Raw genomic sequence first — 22,722 nt, forward strand, 5'->3', positions numbered from 1 at the left:
AAAGGAATTGCAGCTATTTCAGGGTTGTTTTTATCACCTTCGCTGCCAATGATGTCCTGTTATAGACGCAAATGTTTAACGGTTGTATGTTTGTTTTAATGATGAGGAGAAACGTTTTGTTGTTTTCCTTTCATGCATCAGTTAGGTAATAGTTAAATGATATTTTTGCAGGATGGCAACTGAAAGTGACTAAGAACATTTTTTTTCATATATTTTTACTTGAATGTGTCTTTTTATGTAGCATAACAAGTACACTTGTTAATCACATTTGCTGAGCTTATTTCTCTGAGCCTATGGAGACCTATATAAAAATAAAGACAACAAGAACACGCTTGTATTTACAGACATTTTAATCTCATATGAACAAGCATTAACCATAATAACTATCAAGTCACTATTCACTGTTATTTTACAGTGTTTTACTGCCACCTGTTGTTAAGCCATAATGCAACTGGTACTTAATGGAGTCCTGAGCAACCAAAGACTCACCAAGTTTAGCATTATGAACTACCATCTATTATTTAATCTGTAATTTACAAAGCATTTAAAAATAAACTACTACTCATCATGTTTAGAATAGCAATACTGCATGATATATGTTCATAACTGAAGGTGGCAAGACACATGTTGACATACAAGCATAAAATATTTGCCAACATAAAATCTACATTTTCAAGAAAAACATTTCAAAAGTACAGTTCATGCAAGAAAATATGGTCTTATTAAAAGCTCTCTGCCTAATCCATCTCATAGGTGCCATGAAATAAAACAGTAAAAAGTAAAATTATGCTATTTCCCTTTGCCAAGTTATTTACACTGAGTACACTGACTTTAGTTGAGGCCCTTGTTTAAGTAAATCCACAAACTTTTGTCACTCATACATGTTCCAGCTAAGAGTCAAGGGTGGAAAGAAAACAACAGGCTTTTCTAAAATGGCTTTTAGAAGTCAAGTGGATTAAAGTTTAGAAGGTTATTGGCTTCAGACCAAGCAGGGTGCTGTGCCCCATCCATCTCTGAGGCAACTTGGTTGTCACTTGCAAGTTTATGGCTTTGCCCACCAATAGTAGCATTACAATCAGGACAATGTCTGCTCTCCATAGCCCCTCCACACTCTGTGATAAGATAGACATGGCCATTTGGACATTTGTACCAGTGTCCAGGTCGCATTTTCATGGCTGAGACAATCATCTTTCTTTCCTCGTCACTGATCCCCAAGCCACTGAGTGGAAACATCTCATCTAGTTTCTTCATGGCTTCCTTCACTTTTTGCTCATCTTGCTCAGTGAATTGACCCCACGTTTCCAAAATATCTCTTATTTTTTGTACGTCTGATTGAATTTGATCTATTTGTCTCCTCTCATTTGCCAAATGGCAACGAACATTCAGTTCAGCCAGGAGACTGAGTCTCTGTAGCTCTCTCTGCAAATCAAAGACCTGCTGGTCTGTGAATTTTTGGTGGTAGCTATTGAGCCAACACACAAACTCTGCAACATTCTTCGAGAACTTGTCGCGATCCATGTCCATCATGTCTTTCTTCTCAATCTTCAGAAGCTTCTGAACTCTTATTAAGAAATCCATCTTGTTTTCCACTACCCATAGATCATTTGCTGTGAGGTAGGGTTTTTTCAGACTTTCTTTGATAAGCATATATTCCTTTTGGTCATCCATTTCATAGGTTCGAAGGTTTTCACGCCACTGAGTTCGAAGTGCTTTCGTCTTTTTTTCAATATCTGACTGCTGTCCATTTATCTTCTCCTTTACCATCTCTATCTCTTCCAGACTGCGGTTGATCTGAGATCCGTAGCGCAGATTATTTCTGATCGGAGTACGACACTTGGGGCATTCCTTTAGTTTTATGGCCACCTGCTCTACTTCATTTGCCTGGTTGTTATCATCCATACCCATGTATATGTCCATAGCTGTGTACTCAATGATGTGTTTACAATCCTCCAGCTGAATGAAGTAAGCGTCTGGCTCATTTTCAGTGCCAAAGAAAATCTCTGTGACGTCATCGTGGTGACAGATGCGGCATTTACTTGGACATTTGTCTCCGCACAGTCCAATGCACGGGTGGCCACAATCTAGGGTCTTGTTGCAGGGTTCAGTGCATGGTGGGCGATCACATGGCTCATAGCAAAGCTTATTGCAGCGATGGTGAGCACACTGCCATGCACAGGGCTCTATACAAGGAGCACATGGCTGCCCACATGGCTTCATGCACTTACTGTGAACACAGCAATTCTCACAAGGTCTCTGACAAGGGGGACAATCACCAGTGCAAGGTTCCTTGCACTGGTGAGAGCAGATGAGGAGACGTTCACATTTGTGATAACAGGCAAAGTGGAAGCGTCCCTGAAAACATTTGCCGCATGTACCACGGCAAGCATGTCCACATTTTAGCTGGTGCTCACATGGGGCCTTACATTCAGCCTTATCGATGCAATCTTTGTAAAAGCATGCATCTTCCTGGGTGTGTCCACACCTAAGTTTTAAGATGACCTTTACCTTGCACTTACTGGTGCATGGTAACCCACAGACTGACTCACATGGATGTTCACAGCTGAGCAACTTCTGGCAAGGCTCCTGGCATGTAAATGTGTTTGGGTCCTGGTGACAAGGAATCATTTGTGTGTGTTGACACTTGGGTATGATCTTCTCAACCTTTACTGGACAGTTCTTTGGGCATTCTATATGGCATAGAAGTGTGCATTTGTGTCCCATATCACATAAAATCTTCTCACACTTTTTGACACACTTATACTTCTTGTGCTCTGGGTCATATGGATGACAGACCCTAGTACAAACGTGGCCACAGTCTAAACGGAACTGGCAAGGCTGGGTGCAGCCTCCCTCGGGTGCTTGGCTGAAATCGTCAGCATTTGATACTTTTACCTCTCGATCTGGATGATTCTGACAGCACAGAGTCAGAGCCTTTCCAACCTGATCCTTCTCTCTCAAGGTGTGGAAGATTTTGCTCCACAGTTTGACTTGGTCCAGCATCACGCTGTTGCCAATACAGTAGAGACCTTTCTTGGCACGTGACAACGCTACACAGACACGATTGGAAATGTTCAAGAAGCCAACTTTAGACTGTCGGTTGCTACGGACAAGCGACAACAATACAATGTCATTCTCTTCTCCCTGGTACTTGTCTACTACATGCACTTTGACACCTGCAAACTCCTTGGCTGGCATATGTTTACGCAGACAGTGGAGTTGGCCAGTATAGGTCGTGAGGATGGTAATTTGCTCTGGTTTGTAGTCTTGCAAGAGAAAGTGGCGACAAAGAGCTACAACAAACATTGCCTCATGACGGTTCTGATGGCTTTTTCCATCTCTGATTTCTTCTTCTAGGTGGTTGTGGTCCACAAAGTACAAATTGGTCTTTAGGCCCTGTAAATAAACATTTAATAAACACATTCCACATTATTCTTTTATATTCATCGTATTATATTTTTTATCCTGTATTCTAGATATTGTATGCACAGCCTAAATTAGATTTGAGACTTAAGATGCATTTGAAAGTCTAGAGTAGTAAAGTTTTTTTAAAAATCCTTGCATGCAGGAGGCACTGCAGGAGAGCAAACAAAAACATGTACCTTGATGTTTTCGTACTCCAACACAGAAGGATGGTTTTCTAACTCTGTGTAGATGTGTGGGGTCAGAAGACGGGCAATTTCTGGCCTCATACGATGCTTAAGAACAAACAAAAATAAGGACCATAGATGAACAAATCGCATAGAGATATTGAGATATATATCTTACTGTCTTTAACTGCATAAAGATGTCTACAATTTAATGACTGATCCTGCAAGAAGATGAGAGAGCTAATATATGCAGAAAAACAAACCTGGTAGTTCAGTCTGACAAAAGGCAGTCCCATGTTCACTAATCTCTCAAACATGGACATCTCCAGGTTGAAGTTCTTAGCGAGTTCATATACTGTGGCACTAGGGCGCAGCTAAAGGAGAGGGAAAAAAAACACTTGTTTATCATATGCATTGAAAGGTAAGTTAACATTAGACATCAGGTAATGCCTATATTTACATGAAACCTGTTAAATACCTGCCTATTTCAAGGCATTGCCTTCTGTTATTCCAAAAATAACATTACGACTTCTTTTTCTAGACTTTAAATGCAATGCACAGAGCAACATCATGCAATCTAAGTGAAGAAAAGAGCACTGAGTTTCCTAGTCATAGGACCAGGAGCATCAGACATAATTACTAATGAACAGCTGTTAAATAGTTCCTAGCCATTTGTAAGCACCATAAATACAAATATGGGAAACTATAAATGAATAAAATAAATATTCTTATATGGGTGTGTATTTGGATGGGAGTATAGAATGCATGCAAATGCACTCTAACTTTCTTTTGCTGTCGTTTTAGTTTTGCTTGTATGTATGTATTTGTGTATGTGTGTGTGTACGTATGTGTGCGTGTGTGCAAACCTAATTTAGCTAGAGGACAGAGCGTGATTGTGCATGTATGTGGGAGTGGTGTGGGGGAGGCAAGACAAATTCTAGTATAAATGTGAAGCATTGTGTTCTGCTCGATTCAACACCAAACCTGCGATTAATGACCAGCACAACAATGCCAGGCCTTATTTTACTTGGACAGTGTGATCCATCTACCTTACCTGCACAGATTCAAGTTTATGTTCCACAAATATAATGCTTTAATACTTGCCTCTAGAGTAAAAATAACTGCTATCGACTAACACTAATATGTGTCACCAGGATACCTTATCTAGTTTGTTCATTTGTTCTTTTTCACCACTTACTTAATTTGGTAAATTACAATATGAATAAACTAGAAAATATAACTATACTATAACTACACAAATAATTTTATCCATATACTTTGATCATGTGTAGCACATTAAATACTATTTAATGTGCTACACATGAGGTTCCATACTATTATGTTAATCTGATGTACATGATATAAAGAAGTATAATGATAAGGTGTAAAAACTGCCATTTATTTCCAACTCTGGGTTGCAAGAAGGTCACTCTTTAAGTCAACTTCATTTAAATTCCATTACTAAACTTTTAGTACAACTGCATGGAGCACACGCTTGTTAGCATAGTCAAATGTACACCCTATGTATGCAGATTCATAAATAAACATGAATAAACAGGGACACTAAGCAAATGTTAGTTTTTGGTAGTTGTTGCACAGCAAGAATATACCAGAGCTGAATATTGAGATGTGTGATAGAGTTTTGTGTAGCTGTGATCACATGCTGCAGATTGGTAGACAGGCTGCCTAGCCATATGTCCTTGGCAGGCCCCGACAAGTTGTTGTATAATAGCCTCCTGATGTCCAGGATATCACTGCGTACTCTTCTCTATCTCTTGTAATAGCTAGTATTTTTTTTTTTGCTACCTTCAAGGCAACACACATAAAGATATAGAAAAGCACAGAGCATCTCATAATATGTTGTCTTTAAATTTTCATGTTACAACTGTGCCTTGTTAAAAACACATATAGTGATCCAAAAATAGTCAAGCAGAGTTAATAAACCTTGCAAGTCTCCTAAGTGCTCAGGAAACATCGCCTTGTTTGTCTGTGTCAGGTCTTACCTGTTGGTGGTCTCCAATCAGAATAAGGTGTTGGCATGCTCTGCTCAATGTGGTGATGGTGTGGGCTTCAAGAACCTCTGCAGCCTCTTCTACAATCACCAGACGTGGACGCACTTCCTGCAGGGTTTGACGAAACTTTGCTGCCCCTGTTGTTGTCATGCCAACAACCTGGTGGACGGGATATTTGTTTTTTTTAAAGAGACAAGTTGACCTGAATTTGCTATTTATTTTTGTTGACTGTTAGTGCATAAGGTAGATATCAATCCTATACAAATGTAAAGCTGGAGTCTGTTGGATTAACATAAAGACTGGAAACAGTGGGAAGCAGCTTGTCTGTTTCTGTAGTTGTTTAACACTTGGATTCTTTATCGCCTGTAGCCTCAGTCTGTTCATATGGCCACAGGTGCTATTGGGAAAAGTTTTAAAACTTTGTAACTAACCAATAGGTTACATTACTGTAACATTACTGTCACTTCTTGGATTACCAGGAGAAATTCTGCTCTCTTCTACTATTTTTAAATGGAGGCACAGAAGAAAAAAGTATTTTAATTTGGATAATATACAGTTTTTTTTCTCTTGCACAAAGATGCTTGCCACAAAATCTGGGCAAATGAAACCAAAAATAATTTATCTGTTAATGTTAGTTAAAATAATTTATAATAAATCTGATAAATTCTATATAATTTATGGTTAGGATTTTTAAAAGGAATATGCTAATTAATATATTCTGTACCGTGGCTTTTTTGAGGAGACAGAGACTTTCATGCCGTTTTACATCAGCCAATCTGTCCACTGCATTCTGGTACGCTTGTTCAGATAGCAGGGCTTTTTCGCGAAGCTCCGTCCTGTAGCGTGCCACCCACAACCTGAAAACACAAAGCCAATATGAAATAGTAAAACACTGAACTGACTGAAAGAGCCATGCAGAAGCCCTAAGATTATTATTGTTTTAATCTGAAATAACATGGAGCAAGAGCAAAAATATATAGTATGATTGACTAATATCTCTTCATTACTAATACAGCATATTTAAACAATTAAACAATTTAAACAATATACTGTTTGTGTCTTCAATTCCCTGTTTGTTAGTTTAAATGAGAAATAAAACTGTGTACACAGTTCTTTCAGTCCTGATTTTACAGTAATAGAAGACTAGATTTACATCTTGGCTTTCTGCTGTGATAAAATCCTAAGAGATACATTTTCTTAGTGATTACTTGATTTAATTATACACAGTGGGAATATACGAAGGTAGGTCAGGGAATAGAAAGAGTGTAAAATAAAAGGGGAATTAAGAAAGAAGGAAAGAGGACAGAACTGTACAGAGAATGCAACAGAAGGAAAGAGCCAGAAAAAAGGTACATAGTAATAAAAGAAAAGAAACGTTGAACACGGATGCAGACATACCGATAGAGCTTCCATCTGTCTTGCTGACTAAGAGTCCAAACATCAAACACGTTATCTTCCTCTCTTTCAGTCATAGCTGAGGTCTTCCCAAGTTCGTTTCTGATTTTTTTCTTCATCTTTTTCCTCTGGTCTCGTTGGAACTGTATTGATCAGGATGGTAAAAAACATTATAACCTTCTGAACCTCAGTTAACTAAGTGATGAATTCATATTATAAAGTAGATTTTGTATTATTTTTTGTTGTTTTCTTTTTTCTTTTTGTAATAAGTTGCCATAGTGTGCACTAGATACTGGATACTGGAGTTAGAGACATGGTTACATTGACTGACAGATGTTCTGACACAAGCATCTGGAGCTGATTGTTATCTTTTAGACCCCACCTCTTCTAACTACAATCACTGAACTAGATTTCTACACTTAGTTTATGCAGTTGATTGTTCTTGGAGCATTTTAATGTAAGTCTCTGACTAATATTATGGTTTGCTGTTGAGGGCAGACCATCTAAGAAGTTTGTGCTTCAGTTTTGGTGAGTGAAATTCTAATGTTTCATTAGTTTGTTGAGCACTAATTAGCTGATGTGCCTGAGCACTGCACATAGGAAATTTAAACTAACTTCCTAGCATTAGGCGATAATTTAGTACTCTAACCTTTCACCTAAACATGGTAACTTCTGCCTCTCCAGAATAACAGCATGCGGGAGACAAAAACACTACCACTGAATCTTGTAAATGCAAGACCCTAAACCAAAAGCCCAAACTGCTGGGTGACTTATAGTAACTATGTCCATCTTTTACAATGCCTGAGAAATCTTTCTCCTGAAGCTTTTGGTTATTACACTTACACAGTATTCACAGTAACATGCCAAGTCCTATACTTATCATCAACAAAGGGAAACCTGAAACTGCCATCTACCAAACATGGATGTAAATAACATATTGTATGCAGTGGACTTAAGATGTAAATATACTTCCATTGGTCAGATGTTGATTTAATGTAAGCATATCCTTACATCAGACTCCACTCAGTCTGCTATGGTTCTACATCAATGTGCTCTTAGAGAAATGATAAACTCATTACGATCACTGCACTAAACCCTTCAATTAAATTTACCTTAAATCCTTCTTCACTCTGCCCAGCCTGTATTTTAACTTTATCCAGGTTCATAGCAAGCATGAGATCCTCGACTTCTCTGACAGCATCCTGCATTTCTTCCTTCTTTCTGGCATCTCTAATGCCTCTGGGACCAAAGTTGTCTTCAATAATCCGCTCTGCCTGGATCAGATCTGCCTCCTCAGCGATTTCAATGAGGTCCTCTTCTTCATCCACCTCCATTGATACTTTTTCTATATGTTACCCATTCAGAGCAACAGAATGGGTCAGAATGACAATTCTTTCAAACACCACAACAAATGCACATATTTCTTTTTTTATTGACACCTCATAAAGTGAAATAATTCTATTTTCAGCATGCTCAGCATATGGTATTTATGCTATTCAACATACTGTATGTGCATGATAAAATGTTTATAGTCTTCACTGACAGCAATTGCTGATCTGAAATGACTGTGACAGCAGTTTTAAGTTTAGATTTAATGCTCATGTTGGTGTTTTGGAACCTTAAGTGTTTACATTAGATGAAAGTCAGTTATTAAATAATCTTTCACTTGTTCAGTTGAGCACTGCTTAGAGTAAAAGTCTTACCATCATTTCCATTCGCATTCTCTGTCTCCCTCTGCAGGAAGACAGTGGAACCCAAACCCAACCACTCCATCATCAGGTTGGGCTTCTTCTCATTCCAGGTCTGAAATTCATCCATTGCCTACAAATCATTTCAAACTCATGAGTTTGGACTCATTCTGTCAAGCTCATTTCATATGCATAAAATGTGAATTTCTTATTCAGAATGACTCACAGGGGGGCGATGCAGGCTGTCCCAGTGTTGGCGCAAGATGAACTTATGTAAGAAGATTTCCCTCAACACACCTTTCAAAGAACATTCCAACTTTATACTCTGTTCCTCGATCTCCTTCTCCTCTTCACACAGCTCCCTGTAAACCTGTTAAGCAGGTGAGCAAGCCACACAAAGCAAAAAGAATGATTGTGTGATCATTGACAAAAAAAACGAATAAGCGCAATAGAAAACCTATTAGATAAACAAAAGATGTTTAACAGGAAACAAAAGGCATTTACTTAAACCTGTTTCATCTTTTTATATATTCTGAGTCTTTTTCTTCATCTTTTCTGTGAACAAAAGGAATACACAAGGAGCATTTTAAAATAAGATTCAAACTGCAGTTCACCTGCAAGAGCTCACCTGATTATATGCATTACGCAGATGACCGGGCAGTGTTCGTCTGAAGTTAGGTGAATGGGTCAGCTCCCTCAGATTGAAACGCTTCAGGATCTCACTGTTGCTGCGACCTCCAACTCTCACTATGCCATCTTTTAAAAATTTATGAATACCTGAGATACAGAGTTAAAATAAATGCATGTCACATCCCAGAACACTGAAAGCTTTTTTTGCATTGCATTGTCCATTCCAGGAAACAGACCAGAAGGATAAATAATTAAATATAACCTGAAGTAGAGGTCTGTGGCCTTTTAGTGAATGCAAATACACTTGACACATAAGATTCTTTGTACCTGAAATTGAAACATCCTCTTCCGTGACAAGTGAGCAAACCAAGCGTGTTATTACGAAGCAGCTGTCGGTGCTTACCCTCAAGGAACTGATCCAGGGCGTGGTTGGTGTAACACACAACCAGCATCGGAGCCATGTCAGGTTGATCTCTCCAGCGTTCCTGGTTGGTCAAGAGTGCCTGAGCAATCTTTAGACCAACGTAGGTTTTTCCTGAGGCCAAAAAACATGTTGATTTTTGCTAGAGAAAACTTAACTTTGCACTTCTTAAAATTCTGTCATTCAACAAATAAAAATGAAAAACTCACTAACAATGGTCTTTCAATTGCTTACCTGTGCCTGGAGGTCCTTGTATGATAGACAGTTCTTTTGTGAGGGCCAGCTGGAAGGCTTTCATCTGAGACTCATCCAGACCCAACTCCTCCATCCTTGGCCAGGCCTCTGCCTTCAGACTGTGAAAGGGCCGTATTCTGGCCTTGTAGTCAGGGTCAGCAACAGATGACAAGTCATAATTATCATTTCTTCGAAGATAAGCTGGCGGTTGGACATCTGTCTTGCATTCCACGATGTACCTGAAAGAATTAAAGATCCTTAGTAATATATTTCTTTAAAGAAAATCTCTCCCTAAACAATTAAATCAGCATTTTAATATTGCAAGGACTTTTGCTTAACTACAGAAACTGTGCTGTTAAAATCAGGTTTCAATGGGAACTTTCAGTTGTCAACGGTAACTTTATTGTCCCCAATGGGAAATTGATTTGCAGTCTGTCCATACACAGAGAGACAAAAACAAGCAAAAAACACCCCAAAAAAGCCCAGACAGAACAGCCCAGATTTTATCATCAACAAAGTGCAGTGTGCAATGGTAACAACCCTTATGGTTTAGTGGTATTAACCATGATAATAGCAGCAGCAAAAGACACTCTATGTCTCTTGGTCTTCACTGCAGGCACTTACATGAGTTTTCCTAGTTTATTTGTCAAACTAGTCAAGTGTGGCAAAACCCTTGACACCCTTTTTATGTTGTAGTTCTGAGAGAAAAGGTTTAATGGAGTTTCATTTAAAGATACTGCTAGGCAACAAATATAAAACAATATTTTTTCAGTATTTGTTAAGGGTACTGAAGGTGATGTCAATATTTGAAGTATTGAAAAGATCCATATGTAAAAGTTTTTGGGGAATTGTGAGATGATATGATAAATTAAAGTGAATGCAGAACTTACTTTGACACTTTTACGCCAAACACCGCTGTCAAACCCTTCTTGCTACTATTTTCTCACTCAAAACTCTTTTAAAAATATTTGTGGTGTTAATTGTTTTGAAATAACTTTTGGATTATATAAAAAAAAACCTTGACAGTAAAATCTGAAAGTCCAGGGCAGCACATTGACACATATCCTTACCTTTGAAAGGGCAAATCATCCTCCCTCTGCTCCTGTAAGCCCTCTAGAACATACCGATAAGCCTCAAAGTAGGCAGTGGTCTCGACCATCAGAAACACTCGATCTTTCTGTGATTTTAAAAAAACACATTTTGTTCTTTGTATTTCTGTTTCAAATGACCACAGATATTTCTTACATTTATGCAAAGAAACTGAATGCATCATGCCCATTTTAACATATGGTGCAAACAATGTATTACTCTACCTCAATTCTTGCCAGCTTTAACCTGCTCTCCTCTGTAAATGTAATCTGGACCTGTCCTTCCTGCAGATGTTCAGGGTCTCGATCTGACACTGTGGCAAACAGGAAGCTCTCGAAGTTATCACTTGACAGGCATACCAGGGAGCCATAAAGCAATCTCTTGGAGTTCTGCCAGCGTACAAACTGTGGGTAAAATGGACAACCTGTTAGTAATATACATGTTTATATATGTCTTTACATTTGCCATTTAAATAGTGAATGACCAGTGTATGTATTAACACATCAGTGACACAGAATATACTTTACTGCATCATTCAAATGCCATTTTACAAAGACATCAACAACCAGAAGCTAACCTTAAGTGGCTGTGCGTCAAACTGGACAATGTAGGCAATGCCAGTGTGTGTGCATTTGGGCACCACTAGCTGTGTGTCAAAATATATTCTGATATCATCAAAGCGCTTTGTCTTTAGTGGGCTGTTGGTCCTTCCGATATCTTTTTGGTTCTGGAGCAATTGCTGAATCCCCTCACGCAGTGGTCGCACAAAGTCCTCTCTGAGCAGCCGGAAGTGTGTATCAAGGTAGAGGTGGGTGTTTGTGTAGCTCTGGGAGGTAATGTTAGGTCTAAGGAAAGGCCTATGCTCCTGTCGGAACTCCTGTGGAGTTGGGTAGATTGGTATGGTCCTGAAATCCTGTTGATCTTCTTCATCTAGGTTAGAAATGTGGAAGTATTAATAACTGTCCGATCTATACTAACATTTCAAAACCTTACAAAAAGATTTTTCTTCTGGCCAACTGCATGGTATTTGCTTCAGGACAGTCTATCCAAATATGTGAAAACAAAGTGATTCAGTAGAAATATCTCCAAGAGCCAGTTACCTGGGTTACCACCACCAGAGGGCAGGAATGCATATGTGTCTCTGTCTGAGCGCAGGGTACCCTCTCTTGCTCTATTCTGGAGGTGTGTGATCAGCTCCTGAAGTTGCTCCACACTTTCCTCAATTTGAGGCTGAAAGTCCACACCTGATGCCCTCAGGCTGTTAATGGAGGCTTGGAGCAGTGTCAGTAACAAACTCACTGTATGAACCGAACTAGCAGGGAAGATGTTAAGCACCTAATAAACATAACAAGGAAAAAAGAATTTAGCTACTTTAAAACTGTTAATAAAAAGCACAGGAAATAAAAACAGAAATGCCTAAATAAGGTTTGTTTACATCTATGTAATCTGATTTTCTCAATAACTGTATCTTTCATTATGCCTTTTTCTCTTTGCACACAGGAAAAATAAAAATAAATGTGATTTATATATTACACTATCATTCCCACTGCACTGTATGTACATATAAAAAAATCTCACTGGTCTGTATTTTAGTGTATGAAGTACATTACAGTATACACACTGTTTGTACATAGTAAAATTACCCTTGTACTTTATTGCTTCATCTATTGAGCAATGTCCTCATATGTTTTTCAGATATAAAATCAATTATCCTTCAGCTGAATTTCCTATGTTTTGTCAAGTTTTCTATGTTTCATCAGTTTATTTACCTGTGAGAGAATCACCAGGATATTTTCCAGATGCTGTGGGTATTGTGCTCTGCGAGCAGGTTTGCTATCTGACACCATCCCCACAAGATAGTGGGGTAGAGAGGTGCAGAAGAACCCTGAATCTTTTATAATGCCAGCCAGGTGCTGCTGAGTGCCTCTGTCTGTCCTTGATTTAAAGGCTTTACTCAGCACCAAGCAAATGAGTTCAATAAGATCCTGCCTTATTTTGGTCTCACTGAGGAGATCTTTCACAGAAGGATGTGAGGACATGGTAATGGCCACTACAGATGGGTCTTTTAGAGAGAGTTCTTCCAGCGCTTTAAAGCCCAGTCCTCGGCCCTGTGGTGGCCTAGCTGTGCTGGCAGAATTTGATCTCCTTCCATTTCTATCTTGCCTGTCTCCCTCAACATCTCTTCTTTCACCCCTCCAACCTTCTCTTCTGTCTCCACGTTCTTCTCTCCCTGCCATCCCTATTCTCGCTCCTTGTCTAACAACTGGACCTGCTTCTGGGTTTCTTCCTACTTCTGATCTCCATCTCGCTGCACCTTCCCATTCATTTCTATCTCTTCCAGCACCTCTTTGTCTGCCTCCCCTTTCTGTATTGCGGCCCACCTCTGTTGCTCCTCTTCTTCTACCTCTCTCTGCACCTCCTCCTGCTCCACCACCTCTTCCCCTTCCTCTCCCACGCAGCTCTTCACTATCTCTTTTCCTTTCCTCCCTTTCACCTTGACTACTCCCATGACTTTGTGCTCTTTTTCTGTCTCCTTGTGCTCCCCTTTGTCTTCTCCTTCCACCTCGACGAGCATTCTCACTTTGGACAGTATCAGTATCTAGGGGAAAAATAACATTTATGTAATGAGACTAAAGTAACTAATTTTAGTTGCCAGATTTTCTCAGTTTGTTATGTGACTGCCATCACATACTGTATAATTACCATTATTAGGTCCGCTTCTCCCAGTCATTAACATCAAGCTTTCCATGGTTGTGCATGTGGTAGATGATGAAGTTAAGACCAGTAACACTGATGATTTAATAGTGAGAGGAAGGAGAAGAACTACATTTAAACACAATGCAACAATACAATGATTTAGAAATTTTGCCACGAGTCTATTAAAATAGAAAACACAACACAGCACTGATTGAGGAACAGTGATTACTTTCACTCTCTATCACTGGGTCATAACTTGTAGTGAGTCAGCCTCAGATAGAAAGGATGTTCTCATTGATTACATCAGTAAAATCTGGGGGAATCAAAGCTAATAGAGTTCATGGATGAATGGATATATGTGTGTGTGTGTGTGTGTGTGTGTGTGTGTGTGTGTGTGTGTGTGTGTGTGTGTGTGTGTGTGTGTGTGTGTGTGTGTGCAACACGCGCGCGCGTGTTTTGCGACTATATTTCAATGTCCATCGTTGTAGGTTTGTTGGTGTGCGCTATAAACGAAACGTGCCATATTTGTTTTATTCTAATGTTGTCCATTGCACTGTATTCGTATGAAATGCAAATTCTTCCCTCTGCAGGATATTGCCCGACAGGTTTCCTTTTTCAAGAAATGATTCAGAGGTTTACACCGCAAGTCTTAGTCACGGATGTGGCAATAATAACACTCCACAGGCTGGCTGCCCTCCAAACAAGCTATACCATTCATATTGCCTTTTATGTGTCTGTCTGTCTGTCTGTCTGTCTGTCAATGACTTTACATGTCGTGTGCTATATGACTTGCAATTTTAGCTATCAGTTCGCATCACTGTTCTCAGTGTACACGCTATTATTATTTACTAAATAAGAAAATACAATAAGACAAATAACTCTGTATCCTAAACACTTCCTAGATAAGCGATAGCCTAAGAAAAGAGCGAACTTACCAAGCGTGACATCCGACCAATATGAATATTTTCCTGGTCAAACTTTGTCTAGCCGTCTCTCATTCGGTCTGTGCGCAAGCTCATCGCAGCCTCTTCTCCGGCTGTCGACTTCAGCAACCTGCTATTTAAGTGCTTTGTCATTTTCGTTTTCGTTTCTCCAGAACTAACACCCCACCTAGAAGACAGAATGGATTTGTCCTTTTATCCTTGACTAAAGATAGAGCGAGCATTAAATTAATTGAAAAGCATGACTATCTAGGACCACGTAAAATTTAGGTTTATTTTAATGTGATATTGGACACACATGTTATTATTTTTAAATAAATGAAACAGGAAGCACTGTATTGCATAACTATGGAAGTCTAGCCTAGTTAACAGTAATAACATCCTAAGTAATAAGTAGCTAGAATAGACTGCGGGTTTTTATAGCGTTGTATTTTTTTCATCTTTGATCACATTTAATTCTTATATTTGTTATAAACGCATCCCATTCCAAATTAGGCCTGCTTAAGTTTATCATTTACTTAAAAAAAGATTTTAGACAGCACCACAATCTCTCAGAATTGTTTATAATTTTTATTATTATCATTATAAATTGGTTGTAGAGTCATAATTTTATATCAAGGAAAATACTGTTCCACACAGTTTGCAGACAGTTCTAGTTTATGTATTATATAAACCCGGTAGATAAGTATTGCCTGATGTTTTTTTTGTTTTTTTTGTTAGTGTTTTCCTGTTTCTAAAGTTTCGTTTCTTTACAGTAAAAATTGGGTCGACCCTACCCCTCCTCCTCCTCTTCCTGCTTTTCTTTCCTGCTACGTCATCACTCCGTATGAGCGGCTAGGCTAACTGTATCAGCTGTATACTTGGTTGCTTCCGCCAATGTAAACATGTAGCCGGTTTTTCGATTTAATCCAAGTGCTGGTAGGCGGTTGTTAACCTGTTTGTCAGTGGTCCCAGCAATGATGGCTGTGTTCCTAAAAATAGCCGCTATGGAACCAGGGCAGTGTAGCGCGAGCTTAGTAAATAGCTAACACTGAATAGCTAGTTATCTACCAGGCCGTGTTTTCATGGGGCTAGCATTGGTAATTAAACAGTTTTCATTGACAGCCACGCAAGGCTAAAACGGAGTTAGCAAAAACTAGGGAGAATGGAAAGTAGTGCTATCTAACGAGGACGCATCAAGACGTACAGACACCATGAAGAAGTCTAGAAATGTTGGAACATCGTCGCCAGTGAATGGAAAGCAAGGTAACGGTCGCTAACTGTGTCATGTCAACTGTTTGAGTATACTTCGGGGCGCTTTGCTAACAAATAAATAAACAAATGTGGGAGCATAGCTTCTAACAGTGAAACGATGTTGTCTGTTCCAGACTGGGACACCAGACGGAAGAGGAAAATAGCGGATATCACACAGGCACTGAGTGTGAGTCCAGTGGACGTAGCAGCTCTGAGGAGGATGGCTATCAGTGAAGGAGGACTGCTGACCGATGAGATACGGTGCCAGGTCTGGCCTAAGCTCCTCAACGTCCCCCTTGATGTCTTGGATCAAGAGCCAGGTATTATAATTGTTGACGATATGCAGTTGCGCGTCTCGCACCTCCTAATACAAAGGCTAGCAGTCAATGCATCATACAGTAATTGCTGGTGGCAACATTTTCATTTTTTCAGACACTGTAGACCGAGAAAATAACAAAGACTACAACCAGGTGTTGCTGGATGTCCAGCGTTCACTACGGAGGTTCCCACCTGGTGAGTGACCAATCCATGGCCAATTGTGTCTACATACACACACTGTAGACATGATATAGAGTGACTGTGTCATCATTTCTAATACAACTATAAATTCCTCCAGTTTCTTAACTGCTTTCCCAATTCATGGCTTGGGGGGGCTGAAGCATATCCCAGATGTTATGGGAAAACTGAACTGGGTTGGCAAATTCTACTTGCAAATCTTGTATATTTTTAACCTTTGTCTCTGTAAAGCACTTTGAATCACCTTGTTGTTGAATTGTGCTATACAAATAAACTTGCCTTGCCTTGCCTTTGCTGACATGGGCACAGGGTCACCATCGTTCTTTATATATTATTGGCCTTGTAGTGGGTTATGGTATAATTGGCTAGAAGTTTTGTTGAGAAATGTTTTAATGTTTTGCCCATACATTGTTGACAAAACACTGTTTCTTCCATTGTAACCTTTTAAATTCGGTAGTTATCCACCTGAAAAATAATCTGCATTTAATATTGTAATTATCAATGCAATATGAAAATGGCTTTGCTGCTACTAGCTGATATAGTGGCCTTTGCTGGTAGCCACTTGGCTTCGTTGCAGCTATATCTATTGCTCTCCACTGCAGGAATCTGTCGTGGTATTTTCTGTAAAAAAGAATGTCTGCAACATGGTCAGAGCTGTGGTCAAGCTATTTTATTACTGCATGAAGGAGAGCCAACACACATCACAGTTCAGTCATTCCAGCTCTGACCTTGGGACATCTCAGCTCCTCTTTTATACCCTCACACACAACTCTGTGTATCTTTTAGTTACAGCAGGTTTCTGTCCCACGGGATGTTACTGGGGAGAGGGCAACTCCCACTATCTTTTCCCAGGAAGCTCCTGGCACTGGTCAGCTAGGGAATTTCGTCCTTCTACACCCCAACAGTTAGCAGATAACATAGTGAAACATTGTTAAGCAAAGCAAAGCAGTTTTTCACCATGTCATCCTGACACATATACTTCGGCTAAGCCTACAAAGGCTATACAAAAATCATACAGTGAAATTCTAACCACCTACATCTAAATGTAATAATAATGGATTGCATTTATATAGCACTTTTCTGGGCATCCAAACCGCTTTACAATTCCACTATTCATTCACTCTCATTCACACACTGGTGGAGGCAAGCTACAGTTGTAGCCACAGCTGCCCTGGGGCAGACTGACAGAAGCGAGGCTGCCATATCACGCCATCACCCCTCTGGTCATCACCAGTAGGCGGTAGGTGAAGTGTCTTGCCCAAGGACACAACGACCGAGACTGTCCGAGCCGGGGCTCGAACCGGCAACCTTCTGATTACAAGACGAACTGCCAACTCTTGAGCCACGATCGCCCCAATAAATGTGAGGGTTAACTAGATTTTTCCCATTACAAATCCAATTCTCAAACCAAGACAATTGAGAATTCATAGGATATACTCAAACGACATGCACTGAAATTGCTTTTCCATCTTTTTCAGCTAAATAAACTTTAGTTGAAAGAGCTACTATGGTGGTTAGCCTAACTCCAAATTTGAATTACATAGTTATTATTTTTTTAGTTGTGGAGACATTTTGAATGCCAATGTAAGCTAACAGCTGTATTTTATTTGAAAAATGCTGAACGGGCTGGTCTATTTAATTTTGAGCACTCAATGCACTTTCGATTCATATAGCGCTATTTTGGCTATGCATGCATAGGTATGCCAGATGAGCAGAGAGAGGGTCTCCAGGAAGAGTTAATCGACATCATCCTCAGAGTTCTGCAACGTAATCCCCAGCTGCACTACTACCAAGGATACCATGACATTGTCGTGACCTTTTTATTAGTTGTGGGAGAGCGTCTTGCAACTGCTCTAGTGGAGAAGCTCTCCACACATCACCTCAGGTACTTATCACAGACACAAATGAATCTACAGCAGGTTATTTTCTCTGCTACTTAATCTTCCACTTTTTTTTTTTTTGTATGCACAGTCTGTCCTTATTGCTTTATGCTTCAATAAAAATCATACTGTGAGGTATTAAAAAAATGCTGTCTGTCTTATTCTCTTTCTCAGGGACTTCATGGATCCCACTATGGACAACACAAAACACATTCTTAACTATCTGATGCCCATCATTGAAAGGGTCAACCCTGAGGTGCATGACTTCATGCAACAGTAAGATTCACTCCTATTCTAGTGAAAGTAGGCCAAATGGGTTTTGTTCTGCATTAGGATACAAGAGGATGTTAAACCTTGCATTTTTATTTTTTAGTGTGTTAAATGACAAGCCTGAGATTGCATACCCAACTTTTAATATTAGCTTCTTAAATTTACAGTAAAGAATTGTGCATGCAATAGTAATTTTTTTCCTTTAGACAGAAAATCTTTTAGCGTCTGTTGTAATGACAGTACATCATCATACTAATGATGATCATTAGTATGACCCTTTACTACTTTGGCATATCTACAGCGGTGTCTCCTTTAAACAGCTAAGGTTAATGTTAAAACAGGTACAACTATAAAATGAAAGCTGCTTTAGGTGAAGGAATGAAGGGTGACTGCTCTTACATCACACTGATCCAATTATGATAGCTCAAGTTTCAGTTGTAAGGCATCCACGTCATTAAGGCTGCAACCAAAGGTTACCATTACAGCTGGCCTTCATGTTTGATTTTCAGTTCCTGATTATATCATAAATATATAAAGTATATAAAGTTGTAGAAATTTCTGGTTGTAGGTGCTATATAGAGTACTTTAAGTGGAGCAGTTGGCAAACTAAATAGTTGTGTGTGTCATTGTAAGCTGATCTCATCACTTGTCATTTTAAGGGCTGAGGTGGGTACAGTCTTTGCTCTCAGTTGGCTCATCACATGGTTTGGCCATGTCCTATCAGACTTCCGCCATGTTGTCCGGTTGTATGACTTCTTCCTGGCCTGCCATCCATTGATGCCCATCTATTTTGCTGCTGTGGTGAGTTTCCTGTTTCCTGGTTTGTCTCTCAGAGACACTCCCCAAACATCAAGTTACTTTAACACTACATGAATTACATATTCTAAATCAGTGTAAGAATAAACCATTTATATAATCTCCATTTGTGCATATGGAAAGCTCATATTTTTTCACTGTGCAAAGGCCATTGTGACAGCTGAAGATATGGATAATGTTGTATTCATGAGGGTTGTGGAAACCAATTTGGTAATGGTTGAGCATTTATTGACATTATATGTGGCTAATCAATCAATCCCTTTATTAGTATTATTATTATTATTAGATCAATGCAGTGATGTCAGATCAGTTCTTCTTTTTAAGTTGCCCCTATTTAGTTTAATTTAGTCGGGTGTGTTATTTTAAATGATTACATCTCTAATGGGAATGGCTTCTTATTTCTGTATGAATGTATCATTGTTTTCCTTGACAAATATGCTGTTTACATCTCTATGTTTATATTGGTATGCAAATTGTATTTATGTTGTAGATCGTGCTGTACAGAGAGGAGGAGGTATTGGAGTGTGAATGTGATATGGCCATGGTTCATCACCTGCTATCCCAGATTCCCCAGGATCTACCCTATGAGACGCTCATCAGCCGAGCAGGAGACCTCTTTGTACAGTTTCCCCCCTCTGAATTGGCTAGAGAGGCTGCTTCACATGAAAGGTAAGTTCTTATAGTTATTTTAGTTGTATGAAACTGTCATCACTGATTTTTCTTATATACTAATACTCACATTTTAGTTTCTTCTACTTCAAAAACTGCAGTTACTCACTTTCAATAAAACCTTTTTCTGTCTCTTTAAGCATGGCAAGCTCTACCTTTAAGGACTTTGAACTTGCATCTGCGCAGCAACGACCAGACTCAGTTCTCCGTCGCAGACGCAGACAAAAGCAGGCTGCACTGGAGAGCTCAGGAGTGAGCTCTGTAGTTGCAGTGGCCCAACCTTCAGCAGCACGGCGGTTTGTTCGACTTGCAGTCATGGGTCTCACAGTGGCTTTAGGGGCAGCAGCTCTTGCTGTGGTCAATACTGCTCTTGAGTGGGCCCCCAAGCTAGACTTATTTCCTTGAACTGCTTTTCTTTTACACCAACACTCCATGTATTCTGTCCTCTACTAAATCAAGCTGGTGGGTCTGCTATCAAGAACCCTTTAATGGTTTAAACCACAAACCGCGGAGTCGGCAACACTGTCTGGGTGCACTCTCTAAAGTCGAGGATGTCTTTCTACTCTGTGTAGGGTTTGTCAAGCCTTTTTGCTTTGTAATTCCTGAATAGGCACCAGTGTAAATGCTGCTGTTGTTCTGAATTGAAGAATATAATGAAGAGACTATGTATAAGAACCATTATTGATGGTCATCACGAAAGCTTATTTATATTTAGTATTAAAATAATTTGAAGGCATTATCCTCACAGGGATTTGCAGAAAACTTGGCAGACTCACTACATTTGAAACTGCTGCCAATTACGAGCGCCTGAGTGAATGTGTGTGTTTGTGTGTGTAGTTGAGTGTGTGCGCAGTCACAAACCATTTGTAATCTATTTGATACCTGGACCAAATAGGGAATTCCTGAATTCTCGCTTTGTAAAATTTACTGTTTGTTAATTTTAAGGTAAGTAACTGTATAGAAACATGACACGCAGGCACTTTAAGGGTCACCATTTCATTATTTTTAGATCATTTTGTGTATTTCATTAGTTATGTTTAACCCTTTCAGTAAGCGTATAAAGGTATCTTCTCTAAAGGACCGAGTATCTTTAACACATCAGCAGCTGTTACCCATGACTTGGTTAAATGAAACTGGTCTTACAAAAGTAAATACATTGTAGCTTACTTGAAGTTTTTGTTTGCCTAAACATATATTTGAGAATATGCCCTCGCAATACAATATAGCTTTCATCGCCCAGGAAAATAGTATAAGAGTAGCTAAGTGATAACTTTTAAGTTATTTAATGCTTGCACACACACACACACCTGAAAATGAGTTTGTGTTTTGTGTACCCAAATAACTAGTTTATGTAAAAAAAAAAAAAAAAATTCTAGAGAAGATGGTCATATCCTAATAGTTCCCACAATATGGTCATTCACCAAATGCCTAGTAACCATAAATATCAGAGGTGGAATAAGTAAAATTAAGTTGATATTGTTGTCTTCTTATTAGCAGTATAGCAGACCTGGCTTGTACTGACTGCATTAGTTTTGTAAAATCACTTTGATTTGATAGTTGCTTTTACTCAGTTTGTTTGGAAGGGTGCTCCTTTTAGAGAAGTGCCTGGGCCTTCATATTAATTCTGTCTAATATTTTAGATTTATACGTGATTTTTTTTTTTGCTTGATTTGAGCAGATGCTCCTTTGTAAAGTGATTTGAGTGTAGAATTGGTCCACGGTACCAGATTGTTCCAGTCATTGACATTAAAATCACATCCTTAAATAAGAGATTTCATTTTAATAGGGTTTCGTTTATTGTCAGTCATTTGAAAACCCACACTTCTTGTTTCAAATATCAGCCTTGAGTTCTTGCCCCCTACCGGGACACAGAACTGGTAGTCCTCTAAAAACTTCTTAATTGGGTGAAACTCATCAAAGTGATTTTATTTGATGCTTTTTTTCTATGTGAAGCTGAAGGCTTGATGCTCCAGTGCTGTGCTGTGTTTGATTGGTTTATTGGCCTTGTATTGAGCCTCTCATTCAGCTGGTAAGGGATCTGCAAGCTGACTGAAATGAAGGTGACTGGCACATGTCCAAGGATGCTCTTATGCTCCTAAGAGCTTAGTTGTTGAGCATTGTAATGCAGGACGTATCTGCACTCAGCGGTGTTCATTTATTTTCATTGCACTAAATGATTTATCTGCCTTTTATGTTTATTTTTGTTACTATTGGACTGTCTACTAATGTAAAGTTGTACAAGAGAATGCTAATAAACTAGAGTGAAAAGGTTTTATGCATTTGGATTCAGGCTTACGTTTTTATTCAGAATATTTTCTATGACTATATAGTGTGTTTTTCAGGATTTCTCAAATTCAGGTTTTAGCTGCCCTCTGACGGCTTCTGCTAGACCACATTAGCCTCAATTGTCCTTTGTGACTTCAGTTCCTTAGGCTTCTTAACATATTTAGATTAGTGCTATGGTTCTAATAAGAAATAATAATTAAGGATACAGAAGATGACAAAGTTGAACATCGTCAGATGCTTGAGCTGATCTTAAGCTCATTTTTAAAATCTGTTTAGATATACAGTTACATCATAATGTCCATATTTAAAATACATGGTGCTTCATGACTCAAGACATAGAATGTAAAGCCTAACAACA

The 22,722-nt window shown here is 39.1% G+C and overlaps 2 protein-coding genes across 2 annotated transcripts; one reads left to right on the forward strand and one right to left on the reverse strand.

Moving 5' to 3' along the window:
• Nucleotides 1-342: 342 nt before the first annotated feature.
• Nucleotides 343-15,931, reverse strand: znfx1 (zinc finger, NFX1-type containing 1). The gene is made up of 20 exons (XM_086293468.1): nt 15,471-15,931; nt 14,689-14,863; nt 13,760-13,846; nt 12,826-13,655; nt 12,157-12,391; nt 11,634-11,986; nt 11,281-11,460; nt 11,038-11,144; nt 9,968-10,206; nt 9,716-9,847; nt 9,311-9,459; nt 8,909-9,052; nt 8,698-8,815; nt 8,107-8,339; nt 6,998-7,137; nt 6,324-6,456; nt 5,591-5,758; nt 3,851-3,961; nt 3,600-3,695; nt 343-3,393 (listed from the first exon to the last, which is right to left on the reverse strand). The coding sequence occupies exons 3-20, from the start codon at nt 13,803-13,805 to the stop codon at nt 940-942; spliced, it is 5,868 nt and encodes a 1,955-aa protein (XP_086149594.1). The 5' UTR covers nt 13,806-13,846; nt 14,689-14,863; nt 15,471-15,931; the 3' UTR covers nt 343-939.
• On the forward strand, nt 15,484-22,363 carry tbc1d20 (TBC1 domain family, member 20). The gene is made up of 8 exons (XM_086293471.1): nt 15,484-15,939; nt 16,062-16,247; nt 16,360-16,440; nt 18,142-18,328; nt 18,498-18,599; nt 19,253-19,394; nt 19,900-20,078; nt 20,219-22,363. The coding sequence occupies exons 1-8, from the start codon at nt 15,888-15,890 to the stop codon at nt 20,481-20,483; spliced, it is 1,194 nt and encodes a 397-aa protein (XP_086149597.1). The 5' UTR covers nt 15,484-15,887; the 3' UTR covers nt 20,484-22,363.
• The last annotated feature ends 359 nt before the right edge of the window (nt 22,364-22,722 follow it).

This window comes from Aulonocara sp. 'chitande type north' Nkhata Bay, linkage group LG5 (genome assembly GCF_057382095.1).
Source record: "Aulonocara sp. 'chitande type north' Nkhata Bay isolate Kocher_YH1m ecotype deep benthic linkage group LG5, A_spYH_male_GT1.1, whole genome shotgun sequence".
Classification (NCBI taxonomy): Eukaryota; Metazoa; Chordata; class Actinopteri; order Cichliformes; family Cichlidae; genus Aulonocara; species Aulonocara sp. 'chitande type north' Nkhata Bay.

What these genes read in the sequence shown, in the direction of transcription:
- znfx1 (XM_086293468.1), bottom strand. Translation starts at nt 13,805, where the DNA reads ATGGAAAGCTTGATGTTAATGACTGGGAGAAGCGGACCTAATAATG. An exon ending in CTCTGGTGGTGGTAACCCAG is followed by an intron (nt 11,987 to 12,156) that starts GTAACTGGCTCT and finishes TTTCTAACCTAG; the next exon opens with ATGAAGAAGATCAACAGGAT. An exon ending in TGCGTAATGCATATAATCAG is followed by an intron (nt 9,053 to 9,310) that starts GTGAGCTCTTGC and finishes CCTGCTTAACAG; the next exon opens with GTTTACAGGGAGCTGTGTGA.
- tbc1d20 (XM_086293471.1), top strand. Translation starts at nt 15,888, where the DNA reads ATGAAGAAGTCTAGAAATGTTGGAACATCGTCGCCAGTGAATGGAAAG. An exon ending in CTCTCCACACATCACCTCAG is followed by an intron (nt 18,329 to 18,497) that starts GTACTTATCACA and finishes TCTCTTTCTCAG; the next exon opens with GGACTTCATGGATCCCACTA. An exon ending in CCATCTATTTTGCTGCTGTG is followed by an intron (nt 19,395 to 19,899) that starts GTGAGTTTCCTG and finishes TTTATGTTGTAG; the next exon opens with ATCGTGCTGTACAGAGAGGA.